This window comes from Staurois parvus, unplaced genomic scaffold, assembly GCF_062004578.1.
Source record: "Staurois parvus isolate SC_StPar_1 unplaced genomic scaffold, SC_StPar_1.0 ptg001621l, whole genome shotgun sequence".
Taxonomy (NCBI): domain Eukaryota; kingdom Metazoa; phylum Chordata; class Amphibia; order Anura; family Ranidae; genus Staurois; species Staurois parvus.
In genome coordinates, this window is record NW_028319417.1 from 333,563 (window position 1) to 355,758 (window position 22,196).

At 47.4% G+C, this 22,196-nt stretch overlaps 1 protein-coding gene and 1 long non-coding RNA gene across 3 annotated transcripts in view; one reads left to right on the plus strand and one right to left on the minus strand.

The window, feature by feature from the left end:
* The window catches only part of LOC149435040 (uncharacterized), a 214,676-nt gene that overhangs the window by 94,936 nt on the left and 97,544 nt on the right, over positions 1-22,196 (plus strand). The window lies entirely within an intron of this gene.
* Positions 1-22,196, minus strand: part of LOC149435041 (uncharacterized) — a 71,299-nt gene that overhangs the window by 2,804 nt on the left and 46,299 nt on the right. The window contains exons 8-9 of the mRNA XM_089663069.1: positions 11,234-11,347; positions 7,753-7,863 (exon numbers count right to left, since the gene is read on the minus strand). Of these exons, the coding sequence (XP_089519195.1) occupies positions 7,753-7,863; positions 11,234-11,347 (225 nt within the window). The remainder of the gene's footprint in view (positions 1-7,752; positions 7,864-11,233; positions 11,348-22,196) is intronic.

Genomic DNA, 22,196 nt, shown 5'->3' on the forward strand with positions numbered 1-22,196 from the left:
GATTGGTGGACCATGACCCAAGCATTACCTAAATGTTCTAGGAATGTCATTATTCTTGAGAATGCCTACAAAATTCTTTATCGATGGTATTATACGCCTGCTCGTTTAGCTAGTTTCATCCCTACATATTCCCCGGTTTGCTTTCGGGGATGCCAACAATTGGGTACCATGGCCCATATCTGGTGGACTTGCCCTGAAGTAAGCAGATTATGGATTAGGGTGTACGCCCTCCTTCGCACTATGCTTCACACAGACATTAAGCGTAACCCGTACGAAGCGCTTCTATTTAAACCACTGGAGGGCCTTCTCCGTTCTGAATGGCAGCTGGCATCATACTTATTTATGGCTACTAAATTGACAATTGCGAGGGCTTGGAAGACTCCCCTTCTCAGCTTTGAGGCTGTCAAAAATTGGATGAACTTCATCATGGTTAATGAAAAACTGATGGCCATATTATTGGATACCCATACAAAATTTCTGCGGATATGGCGTCCCTGGCTGGATATAGCCCAACCATTGAGATTCGACCAGTCCCTTCTGTCGATATGAGGTTGGATTCTGCTGTGATCTCCTCAGAGCCCTACTCCCCCCCCCTCCTTTTTTTTTTTTTTTATCTCTTCTCTCTCCTCTTTGTGTCTTTTTTATACTCTTGTCTAATATTTCTCGATGTAGCAATTTTCTCTCTCAGAATCTACACTATCATTGACCATCAAAGATTGTTAATCGTATCCTTCCTACCGGGCATTTCTGTAATAAGTTAAAGCTGACGTTTTGTTTTGTTTTTTATTCCAATGTACGCCTTACATAATTTCTCAATCATACAGTACAATTTCCTATGTATTGGTCAATGAATCTATGTTCCGAATGTTTGTTTATCATTGCTCAATCTATAATAAAATTCTTTGTAAAAGAAAAACAGAACAGGCAAAATGATAAAAAACAAACAAACTCAACCGAAATTATCGTTAAAAACTAAACTTTTGTGCCGAGACACAATCGGTGCCACCATGAGAACACAAACCAAATGGGGTCCCTTTAAGCCACTTGGCAGAGCATCCATCCCCACCTGTACAGACTGTTGTCCCCTCCCTGGGCAGTGATGGATAATTGTAGGGAGAGGCAGGGGCGGACTGACCATTTGGAAACTTGGGCACTGGCAGAGGGCCCAGGGTCAGTAGGGGGCCCCATGAGATGCCCCTGGTACCTTTTTCATAGGATTTTTTGAGTTTGGGCAAGGACACAGGGGCCCCATGATCCCCTACTGCCTGGGGGCCCCATGAGTTGTCAGTCTGCCCCTGGGGAGGGGGGAGGCAAAGAGGACTCTTCTTGACCAATATTGCAGCCATGGACTTTGATTGCTCCTAGCATCTTGGTAGAAGGACTATTGGCTTTTTCATGGGCAGATTGTTAGGCTGTCCTGCCACACCGATGGAGGACAGTTTATCCAGGATCTACAGGCAGCAGTGCATTGCTGTGTCCACCCTGGAGGGTCTTTGTAAGCCAAGACCGTGCCTCTATGGGCTTTGGATTGCAGGGTTGTGAGTGCGCATTAAAAAACAGAACACGCAAAATGACAGAAAAAAAAACCAAACTCAACCAAAATAACTTATAAGAAATAAAATAAGAAATTATTGTTAAAAACTTGTGTCGAGACACAATCGGTGCCACCATCAAAATACAAACCAAATGGGGTCCCTTTAAGCCACTTGGCAGAGCATCCATCCCCACCTGTACAGACTGTTGTCCCCTCAGTGATGGATAATTATAGGGAGGGGGGAGGCAAAGAGGACTCTTATTGACCGATATTGCAGCCATGGACTTTGCTCCTAGCAACTTGGTAGAAGGAATATTGGCTTTTTCATGGGCAGATTGTTAGGCTGTCTTGCCACACCAATGTGTTTATGGACCACACCGATGGAGGACAGTTCATCCAGGATCAACAGGCAGCAGTGCATTGCTGTGTCCACCCTGGAGTGTCTTTCTAAGCCAGGACCGTGCCTCTACGGGCTTTGGATTGCAGGGTTGTGAGTGCCCAGAGCCGTACAGGGTGTGGGTGCTGCTGTTTCGGGAAGCCCAGAAGACAGGGTTTGGAGCTGCTGTTGGCAGGATTATGGTAAGCCCAAGGCAGAGCAGACTTTGCTCCTGGAGACCAAGAGGACAAGGCTCAGGACTGTGAGTGATGCACCGAGATAGCTGATGGACCTCAAGCTACTGACTGCTGCAGGAAGCTAAGCTGGCTGCTGACTTGGGACTTTGCTGCTGAAACAGGTGGCCACTGAGCTGCATCTGAGATGAGCATGCTGAGGAGCCCCAAAGGCCTTGTATTGCTGTTCCAACGCTATTGTTGCAGAGTGTATTGCCAGCTGCTCTTCCAGGGTCTTGATATTCCAGGATTCTGCCACCAAGTGTCCTGCTGCTGTGTAAGGCCAAGAGTTCCACAGATCCCCGCAGAGGTGCAGGCTGGAGAGGTAGGCCCAAGGCCTGATGGGCTACCTTTAGTCTGACACCACTGAGGAGCTGCAGCTTGGTTCCTATCCAGAACCTTCCTAAGTATGGAAACAGTCAACAAGGCCCATACAGCATCCAACAGGACTGCTACCCTAATTACAGAAGGAACCAAAAAATACATTTATAAACTACATAATGTGCTACAGGAATAATTACTTTAATTATCAGCCATCCTAAAGGGGGTTTCAGCTGAGAAAAAACTCTGAAGTTCAGAGAAAAAAGTTCAGAGGGAAATAATAATCTGCACTGCTAAGACAGCTAAGCAAATGCTTCATACTGCATAGAGGGTGATCTTAGACTGGCTATGATGATCTTTCTTGAGGTCTGACTTCACCTCTTCTATATTGGAAACCTAACAGTTAAGTGATCCTTAACCCCTTGCCCTCCAGAGGATTTGCCCCCCTTCCTGACCCGGCCATTTTTTACATTACGGCACTGCGTTACTTTAACTGACAATTGTGCGGTCATGCAACGCTGCACCCAAATTAAATTTATGTCCTTTTTCTCCCACAAATGGAGTTTTTTTTGGTGGTATTTGATTGCCTCTGCGTTTATTTTTTGCGCTATAAACAAAAAAAGACCGACAAATTTTTTTTTAGTTTTTAAATTGACTTTTTGCTATACAGCAGATGCAGTAAAAAAAAATTTCATCATAAATTTAGGCCAAAATGTATTCTGCTCCATGTCTTAGCTAAAAACAAAAATCCCAATATGTGTATATTAATTAAATACGTTATAGCGTCTACAAATGGCGGTATTGATACTGGAATTTTTTATTTTTTATACTAGTAATGGTGGTGATCAGCGACTTATAGCGGGACTGCAGGACTATGACGGGGATTCTGACACTGGAGGGGGGAACTAATGGCCGCTGCCATTCCAGTGACACCAATACAGTGATCAGTGCTAATAAAAATCACTGACGCTGTACTAATGGCACTGGGCAGGAAGGGGTTAACATCTGAGGCAATCAAAGGGTTAACTGTGTGCTGTTTTACGGTTTTGTCTGTGTGTGTGTTTTACTTGGAAAACATGCTGATTTGTACTGCTCTGCTATGCAGAACAATACAAAGCAGCATGCTGGAGCTGACGGGAGAGATCTGTGTTTTGTATATATATAGACTTCTCCTCTGTCAGTGTTCCTTGGTAGGGGCCAATGGGGAATCTCTGGCAGGGACTCTGTGATTTTGTGCAGTCCTGCCGCCCTGTATCAGTATTCTACTATAAGGCGGTTGGGAAGCCGTTCAAGAGTACCTCTACGTTTGTTGAGAAAAAACCTTCCCTCTGTTTGGTTTATGCACATTGCAAGGATTTTAACCAACTTTGTTTCAAAGTCCTACCTTTTGTTATTCTGAAGAAAAAATGGTTTGTCTGTGTCCATGTGCAGAGGGAATCTAGGGGGAGTGGATTCATAATTATCGATCAGCTGCTGCACCTGCAGGGCTGTAATGAGGAAAATTGCAGTGTCTGCATCCCCTTAGACGTAATTTCCTATTGGGAGTATCTCACCACAAATTACATTTTTGTTACAGGGGATGCCTGAAATGTTACTTGTATCCTAGTGCAGGCCTCTGGGAAAATCAATGAGCCAATCACACAAGCAGGAAATAATGTTGCTTGGGGGCGTTCTGTACACATTCTGGGTACAGAACACCTCCAGGTAGCCATATTGCATTTCATTTTTTAGAAAATTACAGCACTGCAGGTGTCGCAACCCCATGGAAGAAAAATATATTCTTCCCAAATATATTGACTTATATTTGAAATACTACAATTTTGCCCGTATTCAATATTCATACACACACACAGTATGTTGAAATGCATTTTTATTTCAAAATATATGAATATTTTTAAAAATACATTTTCAAATATACTGTATGTCTTTAGCAATACAAATCTACATTTTTGGAATGCATTTACATATATATTAAGAATATATGTTAAAATGCCTTTTTTATATATGTTAAAAAAATCTGAAGAATATATTTAAAAAATATATATTTTTAAAACGTTTTCATAAATTTTTTAATATATAAAAACGCATTTCAACATGCTGTATATTCCCCTTTGAAAACGTGCAAGCGCACGAAACGCGTTAGGGAGTTGCCCCACGATTGCCTCATACTCTGTGACGTCACACCGCACGGCCCCTGTGGACGGCCGGCGGCCATTGCCTTCTTTTGATGATTCCTGGTATTCCCCATACACAGCTGCTTACTATATCATGTGAGTAGCATATCTACTGTTTTGTTCTTTTACTCTTGTGGCTAATAAAAGTACTACACTATTGGATCTTCTTGTCGCTCTGGCTCGTTTTTTGCGAGCCCCCCCCCTTTTTCAAGGTTTGTTTGGGGACCATCTGGTGGCCACACTGGGAACGATTAATCTCCCCCTGCTGGTGAGACGAGTGTACACCCCCTGACATCTGGAGATCCTGTGGTTAGGATATTCTGCCCAGCGGATGCTAGCCTGATGACCCTCCCAGTGATCCAGCTTAAATAGACGGATGACCAGGAGTTGGTTAACACTCAAATGCGCATTTCTATTGCGCTTTCTGGTTAGTGCAATCTACACTCATTTCGGTGGGAGGAATATGGTCACGGAAGTCACCAATTTGTTCACCACTTCATTGTGATATTGTGCACTGTGTACCACTAGAACACTCTCATTGGAGATATTTATGTCATTGCAATTTATGAACATTTTGATGGGCCATTATTTAGCAGCGGTCGCCTTATCACTCTTCTTATAATGTATTATTTTCTACATGTATGATTGATTTTCAACAGCGCTGCATGTTCTGTTCATATTTATTATTAGAGGCTTTTGGTGTTTGCCTTTCATGCATGTCGCTTTCTGTATTTTGTCCAGCGCTCGTTTCATTTCTGTCTCGATTATGCTGTATATATATTTGTAAATGCATTCCAAAAAAAATAAAAATAAAAAAATTATATACACATACACACACACACATACATACATATACATACATACACACACAGTATATATATACACACATACACATACTTGCATACATATTTTTAAAATATATTGAATATGGACAGAATTGTAGTATTTCAAAATTTCAAATATATGTCAATATATTTGGGAAGAATATTTTTTAAGTATATTTTTCTTCCATATGGGAATTGTATACGCTATATTTATTTGCTATTTGTTTCCCACAAAAGTGGAGTTATCCTTTAGGAGTCCCCCTAATAGGGCCACCCTTCCACCCCAGGCCCCATAGCAGCTTTGTTGGCTGTTATGGGTTTTGGTAGCATTCAAAGACGAAGAAGGAAAGTTCTGAACCCTCAAAATGGGTTAACTGCTTTTATGTTGTATCATCACATTACGAAGCTGGACTACAACATTTGATGCTCTCTCTCTGCTTTCTCAAATATGGATCTCAGCCAGGGTCCTGATATATGAGCCAATAAAGTTCACAAATCCGACTCTACATTAGATCACTTATGAAATACAATACTTGTAAACATTAGCATTGGCCTCTATTTTCGCCATGTGTCACTGCTTAGGTAAAACGTGCTTGAACAGTAAAATATGAAAAGCAATGAGCAAAATGATTTTGTTGAAAGTTATTCTGTCACAAAATTTCCAGTATTACCTTAGCCAAAATGTTAAGATTAACTCTAATGGTTGGGTGGAGCCATTTAAAACCCACTGCATCCTTTCAAACCATCTTAAAGCAGATCTTGTACTAGGAAGGTAGGCAGACTCTTCCCATGACCTCCCTTGTGTTAGTCAATGTCAGCTGCAGGGGAGAGGAGAGGACGCTCAACAAGGGCTGCCAATGCCTGGGTGCAGTAACATCATTCATAGGCTTCCTATGGCCCATTTGTTGTCAGGGCTCCTGCTCTCCTCTGAAGCCACCGCTGGCTGACACAGGGAAGCTGAATCACATGACCGGAGTGTCCTGATAATAAGTAAATACATCTTTTCTAAACAAAATTAGTCAGCATAGGTTTTAGTTTAAGATCACTCAGATTTAGGACCAACAGTTTGCATAGTGCTTTACACTAGAAAAGGAGAAAGTTCGTTCACAATACAAACCACTACCACCAAATACAGGATTTATATGGGGCCAGCATTTTGCATTATGCTGTACAGAATGATATGAAAAGGTAATACCTGCGGGGGATGAGCTGATAAGTAAAAATTTAGTTGATAGGTTGAGATGAGATAGGTTGAGATGAGGCTCTGCAGAAGTGGGAGCATGGAGGAGGTCACAAGGGAGCTATAGATTAGGAGGTCTTGGGAGCAGAGGACAATTTGGGTGATATTTTGAGATGAGGTTCATGATGTAGCTTGGGGCGGAGGTGTGAATAGTTTTGTATGTTGTTAGTTTGAATTTATTTAGTTGGGCGGAAGCTGGTGGAGGGATTGGCAGAGAGTGGTGGTGGACACTGAGTAGAGGACAGTGGAGGGATTAGCAGAGAGGGGTGCCATACACTGAGTGGAGACCAATGGAGGACTTGGCAGAGAGTCGTGATGGACACAGAGCAGAGGACAGTGGAGGGTTTAGCAGATTAGCAGAGAGGGGTGGCATATACTGAGTGGAGGCCAATGGAGGGCTTGGCAGAGAGTGGTGGTGGACACAGAGCAGAGGACAGTGGAGGGTTTAGCAGATTAGCAGAGAGGGGTGTCATATACTGAGTGGAGGCCAATGGAGGGCTTGGCAGAGAGTGGTGGTGGACAGTGGAGGGATTAGCAGAGAGGAGTGTCATACACTGAGTGGAGGCCAATGGAGGGCTTGGCAGAGAGTGGTGGTGGACACTGAGCAGAGGACAGTGGAGGAATTAGCAGATTATCAGAGAGGGGGTGGCAAACACTGAGGCCAATGGAGGGACTGGCAGGGAGGGGTGGTGGACACCGAGTGATTGGTAAGGTAGATGAGCCTGGGAGCAGCATTCATGATAGACTAAACGGCGGATAACTGGTGTAGAGGTGTTATATAACAAAGAAACAAATATTTCCTCAGCAGATTGTAGCTAACATAGGCAGATAAGGGGAAGGCAAAGGACAGAATAAATGCAGCTCAAATAGTATTAGAGGAAAGACATTATAGAACACAACAGACTAGAAATCAAACAAAAGCCTATCACTGAACTTTACCCTATGAACAGTGAACTCTATTTGCTGGGATTCCCAGGGCTGTTATTCTTTCATTTTCCTGCTTCAAAGAAGGTATTTTGCCCAAATCTGAAGCTTTTAGGATATACTTACAGAAGCAAACAAATATTAAAGGTAGGCTGATGATAACAAAGAAACTGCAGGCAAAAAATGGAAGGATGAAAAGATACAAGCTGGTGAAGATGTCTCCTGAAGTATCGGAATCTGAAAAACAGAAAATTAACATCACATTCTGCATACACTGCAATGGTCTTTGCAGGTTCCCTTATGCCTGTTGTGTATTTCATATGACAGCAAAAATGGGAGGTCCGGCAAGGAGGGCAAATCCATATCTGCAACTATATGTACCAGCCAAATGTACCTGGGTTTAGTTCTAGGCAGGTTCGGTGAACTTTGCTAAAATTTGAATGCCGAATCTGAATCCCATTAAAGTCAATGGGAGGTAAATCCTAGAAATCACTTATGACCATGTTTTAGGTTGGTAAGGCAAGGGACTGCCAATCTCCAGGAATCCAAAACTGCCCCTGCACAATTACAACTACAATCGGTAATTGGAGAGCAGTAGCTTTAGTAGTTACATGGTCAGTCTGGTGAAAAAAAAAAAGACACAAGTCCATCCAGTTCAACCCACAGAGGAAACAAAATAATAACACACAGATAGAAAACCTCCATATACACAATCCTATACCCACAGCTGATCCAGAGGAAGGCAAAAAAAATAATAAATCATGATCCAATTTGCTCCAGCGGGGGGAAGAAAATTCCTTCCTGATCCCCCAAGAGACAACTGGATATTCCCGGATCAACTTTACCTATAAATATTAGTATCCAGTTATATTCTGTGTATCTAAGAATCCAGGCATTTTTAAAACAATCTACTGATCTGGCCAGAACCAGCATTTGAGGGAGTCTATTCCACCCTTTAGAGGGACTGTCGGACCATTGGAGATAGAAGCTACCATATAATAACAGTCATCATTCTTTGGCAACAACAAGATTTGGTGGATGAATTTCAGTGGTGAATTGCTCTTTTTATCAATGTGATTCCTGTAATAAGCTACCCCTAGACTTTTTAAGATATTTCAGCAATACGGTCTAAGAATCTTCTTTTTGGGTTTCAGCCTCCTTTGGACTACATGCTGAAAAAAAGTGGTTCAGTCTGAAATTCTTGGTTCCCTGAAAGGGTCAACAAATGTTATGGGGAGTTAAGGAGTGACTGTATCACTGTCTATAGATTTTTTCTGATCAGCCTATTGGTTGAATAAGAATGAGCAGATTCCTCCATCCACACATGGATGTATGACTCTCCATCTACTCCTATTGCATTCAGACAGCTGCAGGTGGAAACACCATGCAGCCACTGATCGCCCAAAAATTTTCTGCCCAGCCCTCTTGATTTTCTAATTGAAGAATAATGGATGGGATTTTGGAGACAGGACCACCGTTGAAGCAAATTTCAACTCATTAGGAACTGGCCCAAATCCCCATATTGTTGGCCAGCTCTAAATTTCACAGTTAACACCTTTCTGTTGAGTTCTTTGAGAGTCTTCATACGAGTCAAAATAATGTCATCTAATCTACATCTTATAGGTAATGTATACTGTCTCCATTGATATAGTTACCCTCAAATATATGATGGCATTGGCTGGAGCTGTTTGGGCCATTGACCGGCGCCTAAACATAGAGGAACCAGAAATATATACAATTTTTATAACTTTGTCCTTATATTGATCCTTTCTCTGGTAATTTCTGAATATTTGTGGCTAAATTCAGCAAGAAAACTGTAGGGGTAAAGAGGTGCAAGGGATAGTTAGAGCAGTCAGAAGACTCTTCATAGCTTTGGAAACAGGAAGTCTCCTCTCCTTTCTCTAGTTTGGCATCTGCAAAGGTAAAAAGTAGCTTCACATAAAGCAGACAGTATGGAGTAGATGTACTGTATGAAGGATTTGCATAGCTATTTGTCCAGCAAAAGTGCTGGTACATTTATTCTGTGTGAATGGGGTGAAACTGAATGTTCGGAGGCCAGTTCTTCTACAGATTGAAGGTCATTCCTCAAGAAAAAATACTGGTTCTGAAAAATACCACATTAGGGCTGCTAGATGCAGTGGTGTCCCAAGAAAGGAGCGACCCGCACCGGGTGACACCTACTGCACGGGGTGACACTGGACCCGCTCCACGAAAAGGTAAGTTGTAAAGCAAGCTTACGATCCCCGTAGGATGGATCCGATCCATCTTGCGGGGATCCTCAGCTTTCTTTACGACTTACCTTTTCGTGGAGCGGGTCCAGTGTCACCCCGTGTAGCTTACATGCCGACGGATGTATGGGATCTGTGGATTAGGGAGCATAATGGATCGGACTTCGATCCATTATGCTTAATCCACAGATCGGAAACCATCCTGCGGTGATCGTCAGCATGCAATCTATATTGGGTGACACCGGACCAGCTCCATGAAAAGGTAAGTTGTAAAGAAAGCCGACGATCCCCGCAGGATGGATGGGATCTGCGGATTGGGGAGCATAATGGATCGGACTTCGATCCATTATGCTCAATCCACAGATCGGAAACCACCCTGCGGGGATCGTCAGCATGCAATCTATACAAGGTGACACCGGACCCGCTCCATGAAAAGGTAAGTTGTAAAGAAAGCCGACGATCCCCGCAGGATGGATCAGATCTGCGGATTGGGGAGCATAATGGATCGGAGTCCGATCCATTATGCTTAATCTGCAGATCTGATCCATCCTGCAGGGATTGTCGGAGAGGGTGTCACCAAGTGTTATCGCTCCGGGTGACACCAACCCTAGGGACGCCCCTGGCTAGATGGGCTGATGATCATAGGAAACACTTATATGCCATGATTGTCAGCTTCATCTAGTCATAATGCAGTATTTTCCCAAATCACTATCATTTTTATAAATGGATAACATTCGGCCTGTAGAGGAAATGGCCTGAGAGCATTCCACTTTGACTCATTGAATGCACCAGAATGAATGCACCAGAAGAAGTTCATTTGGACAAAAGGCTATGCAAATTATTTGATAAGTACTGTACACCCCTATGTGTCAAATAGCATATTAAAGTATTGGTTTTTACTCAAATAATCACAGAACACTAAGGGGAGGGGGGTGATTGTACAAGAGGGGCTGTCATTAGTCACCTGTGTCCGGGGCAATATTCTGTCTAAGTCACCAGTCACACCGCTGTCGTTTATGTGCAATTTCAGGTGCGATTTCTGAAGGCTTGACTGCTACTTGTGAAGATTTTCAACAATTTCTTGCAATTTGCAGTGCGATTTCCATTATATTCTATATATGTGAAATCGAAACAAAAAAACTGCAGAAAAAGTAATACAAGAACTACTTTTGAAATCACGCTGCAGTAAATCGCAAATCTTAAGACACAGACATCCACTTTCATTAGATGCCATTTCAGGTGTGGTTTCAATTCCGAAATCACACCGGTATGACCGTGCACTATCATTCTCCCTAGTCCTGGGATTAATATGCAGATATCATCCCCAGTTGTTACCACAGTACTCTCAGACACCTCTGTTTAGTGTAATAGATACTTACCCATAGTGGAGTATGCACTCCATACAAGAAATGGGAATAATAGCTGTATGCACAGCAGTATCCAGAACCAACACTTCTTTGCTTTCTTCTTACACTTGGACCAAAATTGTTGATCTGGAAAACCAAAAATATTAAATTTAAGTGGATCACAACACATTGAGTGAACAGGAATTACTGTCCCCTAATCCTCCTATCATCTGTCAAGCAATAAAAACAGGGTACGTAGGAATTAGGTTTGGAGAAGATATAGTTTTATGAATCTTGTTTGTGAAATTTAGATGAATTCCTCAGCAAGTTAATTTTTCTATTCAACTCTGGCAAATTTTTAGGGCTGATAAGCAATCCATTATCAAAGCAAAAAGGTCAGGGAAGCCAGGCACTGCCATGGGGGCCATGATCCATATTATGGGTTGCTGCTTATTTTGTGAACCTGCCACGTTTTTGTGTAAAAGTTTGTGATGCTCTAACCCAGGGTTTCTCAACTAGGGTTCCTCCAGAGGTTGCTAGGGGCTCCTTGAGCATTGAGCAATTTTTGCCTCTCAGATAAGTTCCCACTGACATCATTGATCTTTTTAGCAATCCGTAAGGGGGCAATTCTTCTCAATGACTAAAAGTGTAAGGAGCATTCTTACCTCTGACTATCACACTAATGTATCACGAGTTGTAGATATAGCCATTTCTAGTGGGGTTTCTCGGAGACCGTATAGATATGTCAAAGGTCCCTCTACGTTGAAAAGGTTGAGAAAGGCTGCTCTAACCCAACCAACCTCTAAGATGTACTGTGAACCAACAGCAGCAGAACAACCTAACCTCATCCCCAACAACAAGTACTGGATCCAGGGCGGACTGACCATTTGGAAACTTGGCACTGCCCAAGGGCCCGGGGTAAGTAGGGGGCCCCATGAGATGCCCCTGGTACCTTTTTCATAGGCTTTTGTGAGTTTGGGCAAGGACACAGGGGCCCCATGATCCCCTATTGCCCGGGGGCCCCATGAGTTGTCAGTTCGCCCCTGACTGGATCCCATTTGCAGCAGGATATTTTTTTCTTGTTCAAACTTTTTATTGGTATTATAACATAGGAGGAAAAACATTAACAGTAGGCAATAGACATTATATTGACAGTAAGGTGCGGGGGAAAGTACATTCAGTGTCAATTGCATTATATATTAAGGGAGAGTCAATAAAACAAAGCAGTACAACCTGTGATGCCAAGTAAGTAAAAAATTCTTATCAAAGGGTAGTGGCGTATCACATAGACATTAAACGATGGGGATGAGGACTCTCCAGGGCTGCGTGGGGAGTTAGGGGTGAACAGAGGGGGACTGAGGGGGGGGGTGAGAGAGGGGTGACGGAAAGGACTCCATGGGTGGAAGGGAAAGAGGTAGTGGTTTGTGTGTTCGGTTCGCAGTGGTGCCAGACTAATGCTGAGAATGCACGGTTTGCACATCAGGGAAGAAGAAGCGATTCATCGAAGTTCTGCGGGAGGAAGCCTTCCACCCAAGGATTCCAGACTTTTAGGAACTTAGGAATTGTGTCAAGGATTGTGGCTTCCACCTTTGCATGCATCATGGCTTGCGTTACTCTAGTTGTCAGGGCTCCAGGGTATGACCAGAGGTATGTGACTGACGCAGGGAAACGCAGGCTTCCGATATGTTATAAACAATATAATTTATTAAAGACTAACAATACAAAACGCAGTGCAATACTAAAACATAACACAGTGCAAACAAACCAAACCACCCACCCACAGATAACAATATATATAAAGCAAGCGTCGTCAGACAGGCCGGGTCAATACCAATCGGGCAGGTAGGTACAGGGGGAGCAAGCGGAGAATGGTCGGGGTCACAAGCCAGGTTCAGCAGGTAGCGGGCCCCCAGGCGGAGCGACAGGCATCGGGCCCCCAGGCGGGGCGACAGGCATCGGGCCCCCAGGCGGAGCGGCGGGCCCCCAGGCGGAGCGACAGGCGCCGGGCCCCCAGGCGGAGCGACAGGCGCCGGGCCCGCAGGCGGGGCGACAGGCATCGGGCCCCCAGGCGGGGCGACAGGCATCGGGCCCCCAGGAGGGGCGACAGGCATCGGGCCCCCAGGAGGGGCGACAGGCATCGGGCCCCCAGGAGGGGCGTCAGGCGCTGGGCCCCCAGGCGGGGCGACAGGCATCGGGCCCCCAGGCGGAGCAGCGGGCGCCCGGCCCCTAGGAGGAGCGACAGGTCTCGGGCCCCCAGGCGGAGCGGCGGGCGCCGGACCCCCAGGCGGAGCGACAGGTCTCGGACCCCCAGGCGGAGCGACAGGTCTCAGACCCCCAGGCGGAGCGACAGGTCTCGGACCCCTAGGCGGAGCGACAGGTCTCGGGCCCCCAGGCGGAGCGGCGGGCGCCGGACCCCCAGGCGGAGCGACAGGTCTCAGGCCCCCAGGCGGAGCGGCGGGCGCCGGACCCCCAGGCGGAGCGGCGGGCCCCGAGTCACCAGGCACGACAGTGGGCTCCAAGTCAACTGGCATGACCGCTGGCACTGGGTCAGACATTGGATCATCGGGCTGGACAGCGGGCATCGGGTCACCAGGCATCAGGTCATTTAGCTCGACAGCGGGCACCGCGTCATCTGGCAAGGCAGTGGGCTCCGAGTCAACTGGCATGACCGCGGGCACTGGGTCAAACATTGGATCGTCTGGCTGGACAGCGGGCATCGGGTCACCAGGCATCAGGTCATTTGGCTCGACAGCGGGCACCGCGTCATCTGGCAAGGCAGTGGGCACCAAGTCACCAGGCACGACAGTGGGCTCTGAGTCAATTGGCACGACAGCGGGCACCGGGTCATCAGGTACCGGATTGTCTGGCTCGACAGCGGGCCCCCAGGCGGGGTGACAGGCATCGGGCCCCCAGGCGGAGCGGCGGGCATCGGGCCCCCAGGAGGGGCGACAGGCATCGGGCCCCCAGGAGGGGCGACAGGCATCGGGCCCCCAGGAGGGGCGACAGGCGCTGGGCCCCCAGGCGGGGCGACAGGCATCGGGCCCCCAGGCGGGGCGACAGGCATCGGGCCCCCAGGCAGAGCAGCGGGCGCCCGGCCCCTAGGAGGAGCGACAGGTCTCGGGCCCCCAGGCGGAGCGGCGGGCGCCGGAACCCCAGGCGGAGCGACAGGTCTCGGACCCCCAGGCGGAGCGACAGGTCTCGGACCCCCAGGCGGAGCGACAGGTCTCGGACCCCTAGGCGGAGCGACAGGTCTCGGGCCCCCAGGCGGAGCGGCGGGCGCCGGACCCCCAGGCGGAGCGACAGGTCTCGGACCCCCAGGCGGAGCGGCGGGCGCCGGACCCCCAGGCGGAGCGGCGGGCCCCGAGTCACCAGGCACGACAGTGGGCTCCAAGTCAACTGGCATGACCGCTGGCACTGGGTCAGACATTGGATCATCGGGCTGGACAGCGGGCATCGGGTCACCAGGCATCAGGTCATTTAGCTCGACAGCGGGCACCGCGTCATCTGGCAAGGCAGTGGGCTCCGAGTCAACTGGCATGACCGCGGGCACTGGGTCAAACATTGGATCGTCTGGCTGGACAGCGGGCATCGGGTCACCAGGCATCAGGTCATTTGGCTCGACAGCGGGCACCGCGTCATCTGGCAAGGCAGTGGGCACCAAGTCACCAGGCACGACAGTGGGCTCTGAGTCAATTGGCACGACAGCAGGCACCGGGTCATCAGGTACCGGATTGTCTGGCTCGACAGCGGGCATCGGATCACCAGATATGACAGCGGGCACTGGGTCACCAGGCATCAGGTCATTTGGCTTGCCAGCGGGCACCGCGTCATCTGGCAAGGCAGTGGGCACTGAGTCACCAGGCACGACAGCGGGCTCTGAGTCAATTGGCACGACAGCGGGCACCGGATCAGGTACCGGATCGTCTGGCAAGACTGCGGGCACCGAGTCGTCTGGTGAGACTGCGGGCACCGAGTCAACTGGCGGAACAGCGGGCTTCGAGTCAACTGGCGGAACAGCGGGCACAGAGTCGTCTGGCAAGACTGCGGGCACCGAGTCGACTGGCGGAACAGCGGGCACCGAGTCGACTGGTGGAACAGCGGGCTTCGAGTCACCAGGCATCATAGGATCATCAGGCTGGATCAGTTCATCAGGCTGGGTACAGGCATCCGGCTGGGTACAGGCATCCGGCTGGGTACAGGCATCCGGCTGCGTACAGGCATCAGGCTGAAGTGCGGGTGCCGAGGCACCAGGCTGAACCACGGAAGGCAGGTTCTCAGACGGCAGGCTGACCGGTTTGGATACTGGCAGGATGGTACTGGTTGGAAAGAATTTTCGCTTTTTTCTGGTTTTGACTACTGGAGCACTGCAAGTAAACGCAGGTCTGCAAACGAATGGAGCAGCTGGAGACAGAGAAGAGCTGGAGGATGGAACAGAGGAAGGAGCAGTTGCTACAGAGGACTTCTTTACAGGGTTAAAGGCAGGATAGGTGCAGCGAGTGGGAACAGGGGACTGACATGCGGTAGGTAGCAGAGTATACTGGGCTGGAGCTGGGGCTGCTGTTGGGAATACAGGAATAGAGCTTTGAGGAAATAGATTAGAAGCAGGACTGGGTCTTTGTAAGCTGACTGAGGCTGGGTGTAACAAGTCTGTCCATGTCTGCAGTATGGGTTGAACAAAGCTGAGCTTACACAAAGCCTGTCTGACCAAAGACTGCACTGCGTTTATACAATCTCTTAGTATCTGTGGTGAACATGTGGAATAACGCTCCAGAAAGTAACCCACATCATCCTCTAATAACCACACCAGGGACTCTACCTGGTCGGCACTAAATGGCGGCAAAAATTCATCCCTGCATTCGGGGGAACCAGATGAAGCCAACTCCGCACAAACCTGAATCAATGGCTGCACCTCAGATAATTCTGTGCCCTGATCTACTAGAACATGAGCGAGCCGTATACATTCTAGCAGTTCATCCCGGGGATACTCCTTCAGAGTCTGATAAGCATAGTCTCTGTCATCAAACACTAGCAGATATAAATACACAACCTCATCAAGATCCATCCTTCCCATCAACAAACCAAGATGGCTTCCCTGTGCAGCCACTTCTGGTCAGGACTTGGCCTTGGTGTAATGTCAGGGCTCCCGGGTATGACCAGAGGTGTGTGACTGACGCAGGGAAACGCAGGCTTCCGATATGTTATAAACAATATAATTTATTAAAGACTAACAATACAAACATAAACGCAGTGCAATACTAAAACATAACACAGTGCAAACAAACCAAACCAACCACCCACAGATAACAATATATATATAAAGCAAGCGTCGTCAGGCAGGCCGGGTCAATACCAATCGGGCAGGTAGGTACATGGGGAGCAAGCGGAGAATGGTCGGGGTCATAAGCCAGGTTCAGCAGGTAGCGGGCAGCGTGGTACAGAGGGTCAGGCAGAGGGATGGTCAGGAACGAGCCGGGGTCAGAGCAGGAGAGGGTCAGCGTAATCAGAACAGGCAGAGTTTGGCAACAAGGAAACGTACTAGCAGGAACACAGGAACAGGAACAAGAATGCAGGAATACAAGATACAGGGCCCAGGAAAAACACACACACCAAGGCAGAGTCTGCAGGTCTGGCCATCCCTTAAATACACCAGTAATCAGCCTCAGGTGTATTGGCTGACTGCAGGGTTGAGTCTCTGATTGCTGGGAGCACCCGCTGGCCAGCCCTGGTACTGCAGCCCATAAGGCAGGTGAGTTTCACCATTGCTGGCCAGTCCATTCCTGACACTAGTTTTAACCGCAGCAATGCTTAAAGTGGGGGATTTCCAGGATTTTGCCATAACCAGCTTGGCTGCGGTGGTAATTTGTAGGATGAGTTTGAATTGTGACGTAGTTACGCCAGGAGGGCGTAGATTGAGAAGTGCTATTGTAGGGGAAGGGTGAAGCGGGGCTGCACTAATTTTGGTGATCATGTTAAAGACGTCTGTCCAGAATGTTTGGGCTATTGGGCAGTCCCACCATATGTGATAATGCGTTCCCGGGTCTACACAGCCTCTAAAGCAGTTAGGGGAGTAATTGGGGGTGTACTTAGCGATTCTCGCCGGAACCAAATACAATCGTGTTAGAACTTTATAGTTGGTTTCCAGGGCTACAATATTCTGTGAAGAAGTTTTTGTGTTGGCCCATATGTGGTCCCAGTCGGACGGGTCTAATTGTTGGTTTAGGTCTGTTTCCCATCTGTTGGTATATGGAGGGGGGGATGTGGTGGCCGAAGTTGTGAGTATGGCATACAGGCATGAAATGAGGCCGCGTCTATGGGGGTCTTTATGGCAGGCCCGCTCAAAGGGGGACATGGTATTAGTTTGGGTAGGTATTGCAGAGTAGGGGCCATAAAAGTGTTGTAATTGTAAATACCTGAATATTTCAGATGCTGGGAGGTCGTGTGTTTCTTGTAATGAGGTGAAGGATTTGAACTTGTTCCTCTGTAGAAAATGATGGGTGCGGAGAAGGTTTGCAGAGGTCCATATTTTAAATGAGGTTGGCGATGACCATGCTGGGGGAAAGGCTGGGTTCTTGAGATATGAAAGTAAAGGGTTATGTGGCGATTGGAGAAGATAACGAGTCTTCAGTTTATCCCACAATGATAGAAAGTGGGAAGTGATGGGATTCGTTATTGAGCGGCGGTCGATTGGTCTTAGCCAAAGTAAATTAGCCGTGGAGAGGGGGTCGCATGCTATAGATTCAAGAACAACCCATTGGGGAATTTCATAGGTTACATGGTATTTTGGCAACTGAGCTAGATGTGCCGCCTGGTAATATTTACTGACATCAGGAAGACCAAGACCGCCGCTTAGCTTGGTACGGTAAAGGGTAGAACGGGGTATACGGGGGCAGACAGAGCCCCATACGTAGGAGGAAATGCGGCGCTGTAATATACGAAGATAATGGGAGGGTACTGGAATTGGGAGTACTCTAAATAAATGTAAGATTTTTGGGAGGATGGACATCTTTATGACTGCTATTCTGCCTAGCCATGCTAGAGGTAAGGAGGACCATTTAGTCATAAGAGCAGTGAGATGAGTTAGCATGGGAGTATAGTTAGCTGCATAAAGGTCTGATAGATTGGGTGTCAGTTTGATTCCCAAAAAAGGAATATGGTGCTGTGACCAAGAAAATGGGAGGATCTGTTTCAGGTAGGCTAGCTCCGTAGGGGGGAGGGAAATATTAAGTGCCATAGACTTGTGAGAGTTTATTACAAGGCCAGAGAGTGAGCCAAACCTCTCGAGAAGCCGGGGAAGAGAGGGAGAAGAAGTTAAGGGAGAAGTAAGAAAAACTAGAACGTCATCAGCAAAGAGGCATAATTTGTGATGAGACCCGCCTAAGTCAAGTCCCCGGACATCTGGATTAGCTCTAATTAGGAGGGCTAGTGGTTCTATGGCCAATGCAAAAAGTAGGGGGGAGAGGGGGCAGCCCTGCCTTGTACCACGGGAGATAGGAAAATGAGCAGATCTATGTCCAAGGTATCTATCTCTGGCCGAGGGCTCTTGATATAGTGAGAAAATCCAGGTTAAAAAATGAGGGCCAAAACCCCAACGGCGCAGAATATAGTGCAGATATGGCCACGATACCGTGTCAAACGCCTTCCGGATGTCCAAGGACAGGAAACAGGCAGGAAAGTTGCGAGATTTAGCAATATGTGCCAAGAGAGATGCGCGTCTGATGTTGTCTCCGGCTTGTCGAGTTGGGATAAAGCCCACTTGGTCATTGTGGATTAGAGAACCTATACACAAGTTAAGGCGCGTGGAGAGGATTTTAGCTAGCAGTTTTATGTCAATGTTAAGAAGAGAGATCGGCCTGTAGTTGGACCACTGTGTGTCGTCTGAATTGGGTTTCGGAATCATTGAGATGTTAGCTTGGACTGTTTCTAAATTGAAGGTATGGCCTGATAGTACAGCGTTTAAAGCATTAGTGAGAATGGGCGCTAGAAGGTGGGCAAATTTTTTGTAGTATGTGGCAGAAAAGCCGTCAGGTCCTGGACGCTTACGAAGCTTTAAATTTTTAATAGCGTTTAGGGTTTGGATTGGGGTGATGGGTTGTTCTAATGCAGCTAGGTGGTGTTCAGAGAGCGTCAGAAAGGAGATGGGTACCAGGAGGGTGTCAGCCTGGGTGGAGTCAAAGGGTGTGGAGTGGGAGTAAAGTCGCGAAAGATGTTTGTGAAAGATTTGTAGGATGTGTTCCGGGTTACTAGTGAGGCTGCCAGAAGAGGTGCGTAATCGAATAGGTCTAGTAATCTGATCAAGCCTTCGAAGCGAAAGAGCTAGAAAGGTGTTGGGTTTATTTGCTTTTGTATAGTATTTGTGCCAAGATCTGCGAAGTGAAAGCTCCGCCTTGTCAGTGAGAAAAAGGTCAAGAGCTAATCGAGCTTGCTCTAAAGCTTCACAATTAGCCGGCGTAGGGGTTGCTTGGAAGGCTTGATGGGATTGGTTGTAGGTTCATTCCAGAAAAAGACATTGCTGTCTTTTTGCTTTGTTTAAAAAGGAGGCTTTGCTAATACAGAAGCCTCGTATAACCGGTTTGTGTGCTTCCCAGATGAGAAATTTCAGGTGTTTGGTTTATGGATAGGTAGTCTTTAAGAGCGGCTTCGATTTCTGAGCTGTGGGTTGGGTTTGTTAGTAAGTTGTCGTTAAAGATCCAAGTTGGATCAGTAGAAGATGGGGCTAGAGAGGCCATGGAAGTAAATACAGCGCTATGATCTGACCAAGGGATTGGTAGTATTTCAGAGGTCAGGAGCCGGGGGGAGGAGCTGGCAGTTATGAGAACATGATCTATCCTAGAGAAAGACTTATGGGGGTGGGAGTAGAAAGTATATTGGTGCTGTATTGGGTTCAGTTCCCTCCAGGTGTCTATCATGGAGTGACACTGTAGTACGGCTTGAAGGGTTTGCCTGGAGGTAGGGAGGGGGGAAGGTTGAGGAGATTTGTCAAGAAAAGGATATAGGGTGCAGTTTGAGTCTCCACCACAAGCAAGGTAATCTGTTTGTATGCGATCTATTATCGAGAATAGGTGGAAGAGAAATGGCAAGGGGCCTTGGTTCGGAGCATAGTATGAAACTATGGTGACGTCTGTGTCTAGGAGTTGTCCTGTTAGTAGGAGATATCGACCCTCTGGGTCTCTGATTTCCCTGCAAAGTGTGAAGGGTGTGGTGCGATGGAAAGCGATTAGTACCCCTCTACATTTAGTCGTAGCTGAGGCTGTGTAGACCTGTGGGTAACGGGGGCCAAAAAACTTAGGAGTAGATTTGGGAGTATAGTGTGTTTCTTGCAGGCAGACCACATGGGCCTTAAATGATGCAAAAGCACTGAAGGCTTTGTTGCGTTTCTGCGGTGTGTTGAGGCCCTGAACGTTCAGGGATAGAATGTTTAACGGGCCCATAGGGAGAGTGTAAGGTGAATTAAATGATAAAGTATAACCTGTTTGGGGAGAGTTTGGCAGTCACTGTGTAGGATAGCCTGGTGGTATAGGAGATTGGGTAAGATCATGGAGTCATATGAAAGGGAGGATGGGGGAGTATGACTAGGGAAGGGTATCAGTAAAAGGGTATAAGGGGCCATTCTAGGCCGAAGAAGTGGTCCCCGGGTACACCCAGAATCAGGGTGATCCGAGGAACGGTGGTAGCCCAGGTGCTGTTAAATAAACAACAGCACAAGGGCTAGTGGAGAGTGCACAGATACGCGGGCCGTGGGGATGACAGCATTTAAATAAATATACAGCAAAGAGATCCCGGGGAAAAACAAGTAGTAAATATATTCCCAGACAATGCGGGGGTCCTGAGCTCGGACGGCATCGGTCATGGTGATGGACCAATAAAAAGGGAGAGTGACGGCATCCTATGCCACCAAAGCTGGGGTCCCCAAGTACAACCTTAGATATAATCTAGGTAAAACAATATAAAAAAGAAAAAACAAAAACTTTGTATACTATTCAACAGGCTCTCAAGAATGTAGAAGAGACAAAAAGTTAATTCAATCGTCCGCTGACGGGAAAAGCCAAGAGATAAGAGCTTTCCAAAAATGAGAGCTTGCGTAGGGGTACACAGCGTTTGCATCAGAGCGTGAGGCAGGGAAAATAAGAACCCTGGGTGGCGTCTTCAACGCTAGCTAAAAGATACATAACCTGGTGTGTGTGGTAAAGTAAAAGTTGAAGGACGCGGTTCAGTCCATGGTATCTTGTGGGGAAGTGCCTGGTGAGGAAAAACGCCCTCGTTTGTGGATACTGAGCTGACCATCGGTGGAGCATGAGGGATAAGATTTCCGCGGTGAGCAGGATGCAGATCTCCGCTTGGAGCTCTCTGAAGATGTTGTTGGAGAGTGTAGCTGAAGTTTCCGCAGGGTATCCAGCAGGTCTTCGGGAGTTTTGCAGGTGTAGTCCTGAGTTTGATATCGGAACCGTACGGCGAAGGGGAAGCTCCATTTGTATGATATGGCGTGTTGTTGGAGTGTTTGCAGATGGGGTTTCATAGCCCTGCGTTTAGTGATGGTTGTAGGTCAGAGGTCCTGAAATAGCTGGTAGATATGGCCTTGAAATTGTAAAGATTCCGCGTTGCGGGCCACTTGTAGGAGTTGCTCTTTGGTGCGGTAAAAGTGGAGTTTGGCTATGATGTCACGCGGTTTGCCATCAGGGCGCCGTGTGGCTAATGCCCTATGAACCCTATCCATTTCTAGCCGCTCGATTGGAATGGCAGGGGCGAGCTCTTGAAATAGCGCCGTAATGGTTGAATGGATATCGATGATCGACTCTGGGAGGCCACGGATTCGTATGTTTGAGCGTCTTGCCCTATTTTCAAAGTCCTCCAGGTGTGTGTGCAGCGTTGCATTTTCGTCACGTAAGAGGTCGAGGTCATCGGTTTGTGTCTGTAATGAGGCTTCAAGATCGTCTACTCTCAGCTCTAGGTCAGCAGTGCGCTGCCCCAAATCGCGGATTTCTCTAGACAGTGTAGCGGT